Source organism: Zeus faber (assembly GCF_960531495.2).
Source record: "Zeus faber genome assembly, chromosome: 8".
NCBI classification, from domain to species: Eukaryota; Metazoa; Chordata; class Actinopteri; order Zeiformes; family Zeidae; genus Zeus; species Zeus faber.
The window spans coordinates 16,130,498-16,137,026 of record NC_137195.1 but is presented as its reverse complement, the minus strand read 5'-3'; the positions used below and the strand labels follow the sequence as shown (position 1 = coordinate 16,137,026).

Here is a 6,529-nt window from a genome sequence, read left to right as displayed (position 1 = left end):
ATTCAGAAGAGAAACAACGAGGGGAACAATGGAGTGAATAAAAGCCGGAGAAGGAGAGACGTGAGAGAGGCAAAAGGGCGGGAAAGACGAGTGCAGAACGACTGATTGGGTGGAAACAAAAGGGACACGTAGGAGTCAGCGCGGAGGGTCGGGAAGGGTGTAAAACGGAGCGAATGCGGATGAGAGTCAGAGGCAGGGGAGCGGCAGAGGTGCAAGAGAAAAAAATAACCTGATGTGAAAACTGATGAAGAAAAAGGGACTAGAGAGAAACTCAGTTATATTAAACTTGAGAGCGTATATATTAGGGGCCAGGCAACACGGACGACCTTGTGTTTATAATCACAAGGAATTTTCCACAACATCAACAGATATCCTATACGGTATATTCCAAACCCAGTTTGAAGCAATAAAACGGAGGTTCCTCACATTGAACCGTGTTGCAAAGTCAACTTGGATATTCAATTGTTTTTTTTAGGCTCCATCAAATATTTCAGGTCTTTTGTGATACTCAAATTTTAGTGAATGCCGTCTAATGTCTCATGTCTCATGTCTCCTGTCCTCGTCATGTCATGCTGGCTTCTTCATCTTCACGTCTCCTCTCATCATTCATTTGGAACGGGGGGGCGTTTGCATCACAGTGTGACGAAAAAAAAAAGCTTAAAATAAGGTGAGAAGTTACGAGTGTCAAAAGTCTGAAAATGTTCTCTGTTTCTCTCCTTTTATAAATAACAGTTTTAATTGCCATCAAAGACACATTCTCTCACACACATTTCTAGATCAGTGGTTTTATTTTTATTATCTCAGATAAAAAATAAATTGCCTAGTCCCTGACTGCACACACAAGATGCAGCAGTGGTTAGGTGAAAAAGAAAAATCGGAACTCCAATAGGATTTATATTTTATTGTTTCAATGTCTGAATTTATTTGAAAATTGAATTATCAATACTTTTTTTGAAAGTAAAGTTATATTTTACTCTGAAATAAAATACCACCATAGTAACAAATGAATAAAAATTTAAAAATCGCATTCCGTACTAAGTGTAAATATATCGATATAGAATTGTATTGTGAGTCAGCTGCCTTGTTCACTCTCAATCTGAGGGACCCCAGAGACAGACAGATAGACAGACAGACACACACACACACACACACACACACACACACACACACACTCGTGGCATCATTACAGAGCTCCTAGAGCCAGTGCCGAGTCTCTTCAGTCTGGACACACATCAAAACAAACAAACAAACAAACAAACAACCAAACAGGATATTGGCAGCCAGGCTCTGCTGCAGGCGCATTTTTATTAACGCAACACAACAACACAACAACAATACACCGTCCCATTAGAAAATGAAACGGAAATCCCTGAGACCTGCTGATCATTAGGAGCGTAACTTCCACCGCTGCTCCACTCCATGAGAGGTATTGGTTAAAGTATAATATATTTGTCTTTTTTGTGTTTGCGTATGCTTTATTTTCTTATTCTCCTGTTTTATAGTGTTTGTCTGTTTGTGTTGTCTTGACAAACTAAAAATCTCTCTTCGTTCTCACTGTAATCCTACTGTGGAGTCTGTAAGAACAGAAGGATCAAGGTGGACCTTCTCTAAATCCAGTTTTCTTATGTCTGTGTTTTTCTGTTTTGATGTGGGAAAGCAGCTTTAAAACTAATAATAATAGATATAGTTGCAGGCAGTTATACACAGTGTCCGTGTTTGGTGCCGTGTTGGGCACGTCATTTATTTGTTGAGTTTTTTCCTTGGATTACACTTTAAGCAAGTTACGTTTCCATGAAATACGAAAAACGTTGTGTTATTTGCGCGTTATTACCAATGCACGGCTTCTTTTTTTCCAACGCCTCGCTGGATCTTGAACTCATCACTCAGTCCCACATTTCAGTGGTTTCGAGCGGACGCGGTGACGAGTTTGTAACCGCTTTATATTGTATTTTTTCATTCATCCGGCAAAGTAATGGGGGCCACAGATTTAAAAAATCAATTGAACAGACCTACTGACATCTACCAGGTAGGCTATATAGCTATACGCTATATAAACCATTAACTGACACCTTAACTGTGTTCGTAGGTTTGTCTTTTAGTCAGGTTGGACATATTTTGGCATGAAATGCATTGGCCCATCTCTATAATATTGTTCTAAATTTGGTCGTTTTTTACGCTAATATCTGCTCCGTCTGTGGATCGATTTAGATGAAACTTCACCCACGAGGTGTTTGTGACAGCGCGGTTCTGAGGCGGTACTCTTGGGCTGGACCCCTAATGATAATAATAATAATAATAGTAATAATAATAATAATAAAGGATTGGTATGTCTGTCCAGCTGTCCATCCTCCACATTGATGATTATGACAAGACATATGTGTATATATTTGTATATATTTTTACGAGCGTATATTTCTGTGCGGCTCTGTGCGACTGCAAGACAGTGTTAGAGACACACACGCACGCACGCACGCACGCACACACGCACACACACACACACACACACACACACACGCTCCAGTGCCATTGGTCAGTCTGTGTCACCATGGCAACCATCTGAGCGTGACCTCCGAGTGACAGGTGGAGGCGGAGGTGGGTGCTGCTTACCCCACACTTGCTGAGAGCGATGTACCACCATCGCTCCCTGACGGATCGGAAACTACGCCCTCCCACGCAACTCAGAACCTCCTCGTTACTGTCGTCCTCCACCTGAAAGAGAGACAGAGGGAAACATCCAGATACGTATTGAACAGCTTTTTCAAAGTTTGAAAAATGACATTTGTCTCTTTGCAAAATGTAAAATAAATAATTCTCCGTTGGGGAAAATAGAAATAATGCTCAGTTTCCTGAATTCTTTCATGGTGCAAGGCATAATAAAGATAGAAGCCAACATAGATTTACATTTAATTTTATATATACTGAACAACTGAATGTCACAAATGTGTCCAGTTTTTATGTAGTCTGTGATTTATTTTTTCCACATAAATATGACCCATATCGTTCCATAAAGAACAATTTATTCCTGTATTTTTTTTGCATCACAAAAACACATAAACTAGGGATGCAACGGTGCACGGTACGTTATCGAATCGTTCTGTACTACTACGGTTCAAAACGCACGCGTGAACCGCGGGATAACGGTATCACTGTCGGAAATGGCCCAACATGGCCTAACATGGACTGTACATACAGACACTCTGGTGAGAAAGGCGAGGCAGCGTCTTTACCACCTCAGGCAGCTGAGGAAATTCCGGGTGTCGGTGAGGATCCTCAAGTCCTTCTACTCTGGAGCGGTGGAGAGCATCCTGACGGGCACCATCACTGCCTGGTTTGGGAACTGTACTGCTCAGGACAGGCGGGCCCTGCAGAGGGTGGTGCGTTCAGCCCAACGTACCACTGGAACTACCCCCCCCCTCCCTGCAGGACTTATACACCAGGAGGTGTAGTAGCAGAGCCCGCAGGATCATGAAGGATCCTCATCACCCCAACAACAGACTGTTCCAGTTGCTGCGGTCGGGCAAGCGCCTCCACAGTCACACAGCGAGGACAGAGAGACTGAGACTGAGTTCTTTCCCGCAAGCCATAAGAACTGTCAATGCTGACCTCCCCAGGGGTCCTCACTGAGCCACACACATAGGCTCCACTACCTTCGGTACTGTATGTAGCGTACTGTACCGCCTACCGTGTCACTGTTCAGGGTTGTTCGTGATGCCGTGATTTGTTCGTGATTTTAAGTATTCGACTATTATGTTTTAGGAGTCAGTTAGTTGGTCTATTAGAAAGAAATTTTTCCTTGGACATATTGTGTGTTATCACCGGTTGCGCTGCATTACATTTCACTGCATATATGTATGAAAGTATGTATATGTATGTGACAAATAAACCTCTTGAATCCTTGAATCCTTGAAATGCTGCTTCCTTTAAAACCCACTGCTGCGGCTCCTCCGGCCGTATCAGCCGCGCAGCATTTCTCTATTCTTGCGCAAGAGTTCCATTGTTTTCAACTGCGCGCAGCTATGCAGCCTTTTCAATGGAAACAGGAGACAAAACCCCATAGAAATGTTTTCTTGTAAAGAGCGCAATCAACTCTACTCGAACCACGTCGTTCACGAACGATCCGGTTCTTTTGAACGGCTCTTTTGTATGAGTGACGGGAACAGAGTCTCGCTGGGGGATGAGCCGTTCTTTTTTTGTCAAGTTTTACAGTTTTATGTTGTGTTGTGTGTTTAAGTTGCTGTCTCCTGCCACCAGCAAATGTTTCTCCCTCCATGTAAGAGGTATCCTGTGCACTGGTCTGACTGCGAGGTTTTATTTCCATAAGTTATTTTACTATTATTATTTATGTGCAAAAATAATACTGTTTATACCTGTTCTACACAAAAAGAACTAACTGTAATACTGGTTTTATTTATTCATTGTGAAACGTTTTAAAATATGATATAAATAAATAAATATTATCTGAAATTAATATTTTAATCATCCACTTTCCTGGACACCTCCCCTCCAAATTATAACAACCCACCAATGAACTTGAACCCCCCACACATACAGTCATACACAGTACTACTACAGCACTACACTAGTTATTTGAAGCAGATTTCTTTAAAAACACCTTTTACCTTTTTCTTTCCTTAAATGTAAAGATAACAAAACAGTACGGTTACCGTGGCCCAAAAACTTTGATACATACCGAACCGTGATTGCACTGTACATCCCTAGCATCAAGGCCCATAGATGCAATGGAATGGACAGTGAAAGAGAGACCGCAAGAGACGAGAAGAATGAGGGGAAGGAACGAAAGAGAAACAGAGGCAAAGAGAGAGAGCGGGAAAACGGTGCCGTGAGGGAGACGGAGAGGAGGAACGGAGGAGGCTTGGGCCGAGTGATGATTCAATCCTTGAATCATTGACTCCATCGACCGCCGCAGGACATTAATGGCACGATTTTAATCTGTTTTATTCGTCAAGAAAAATCCCGTTGAGCTTTGCAACGGTGCGAGTGTAGTTCACCGTGTTCGGGTCATGTTTCACAAAGAGGTTTATTCGAGTCGAGTTAAACAAAATCCATTTTGTTTGTGTTGCTCCACCGTCACCTTCCTTTTGATTTTATTTTTTTCCAAACAAGGATGTGAACAGATGGCCGAGTGTGCTGCGGGAACGCAAAGGTAACGGGGCCGTTGAACAGGGCTCCCAGAGAGGCTCCGCCTACTTCTTAATGCTCGTCATCGAGTCAGAAGGCGATAGACGCACCCTGCAAGTTAGTGATGTGCGAGTTGGAATGAATCGTCCGAAAAACAAACAACTCTTTTTGCTGACTCGGGAGTGAGGAGTCCTCGTCTAACACGTCACTAACTCGTTGACTGGCTCGCCCCTCTAACTCGCTCGGCAACGTTTCACTCACACTACTGTGCAACTCAGACAGTATATTTACGGTATTTGCAGAAATCGATCAAGTGAATCACTGTATTAACCTCGCCCCATGTTCATTGTTTAAAAGTGTTCTTGTACTGCATGTAAAACAAATGACTGATGATTTCCCTCCAGTCGTATATGTGACTTTATGCTCTTCTAACCCTCATCGTGGAGTGTGTTGTCTGAATCAACAACAACCACAGAAATGGAATGTGACAACGGCTTTGCTGCATCAAATTATATTCTATGCCGATAGAATGGTCTATAGGCGGTGCAACTGGACGATTGAATTTTTTCCACGCTCGCCCAAGCCTAGAACAGAGCGTGCAGAGCAGAGGACGCTGTTATGAAAACACGGAGAGACTCACCCCAGAGACGCGGTGAATTATCACAACAGACACAAACACATTTCACGCCCTGTTCAGACGCAAATGTAACGACAGCGCGACACCAGCGGCTCTCTCCTCGACACGACGCCCGCACGGGTGATCGTGTTCGACAATGCGGTTGTAACGCTCACCGGAACTGGCAGGTTTCAACCCGAAGGCACTAGAAGGAGACGGACCGAGTTACACGTAGAGTTCAGTTAACAGGCAAGGTCAAAACCGGGAGATCAGTCACTTAGGCAAACAAATCAGGAAAAAAAGGGAGCAGGATCAGAAACAGGCGGGTCCGGAAAAACCACAGGGCTAAATAATGCTGTGACGCTTGGCGAAACACACAGACAATTTGGCGAACAAAGACAAGGGGACTGGTTTATAAGCTGAGGGACTAATGAGGTAATGAGCTGCCAGTGAGGAGATGGGTGGAGAACCTAGGTGAAGGGAAGTTAGGGAGGGTTAAGCCCCTTTCCCACATGTAATCCATAACATTGCTGGATAAAAAAACATTCGGCAAAGGCAGTAGTAGGTACAGTAGTCATTCACACAGTCACTCCATTGGAGGAGTTCCGTATAGAGCCTGTTCCCGCGTTATATGACTGCTGCCGGCACAGTTAGTAATGGGTTAAGGTTGGTATGTTATGTCCAGTATAGATGGGATTGTTTGGACTATCTGTCCGCAACGGACGTACAATCTGAATCGTTTTGGGTTTTTTTCCTGGCTCTCAGAGACCAGCG

The 6,529-nt window shown here is 43.5% G+C and overlaps 1 protein-coding gene across 1 annotated transcript in view; it reads right to left on the bottom strand.

Annotated features, from left to right (window-relative positions):
* Nucleotides 1-6,529, bottom strand: part of tmem145 (transmembrane protein 145) — a gene marked incomplete at both ends in the record, with an annotated part of 46,129 nt that overhangs the window by 15,368 nt on the left and 24,232 nt on the right. Inside the window, one exon of the mRNA XM_080005886.1 lies at nucleotides 2,608-2,709. Coding sequence (XP_079862012.1) covers nucleotides 2,608-2,709 — 102 coding nt within the window. The remainder of the gene's footprint in view (nucleotides 1-2,607; nucleotides 2,710-6,529) is intronic.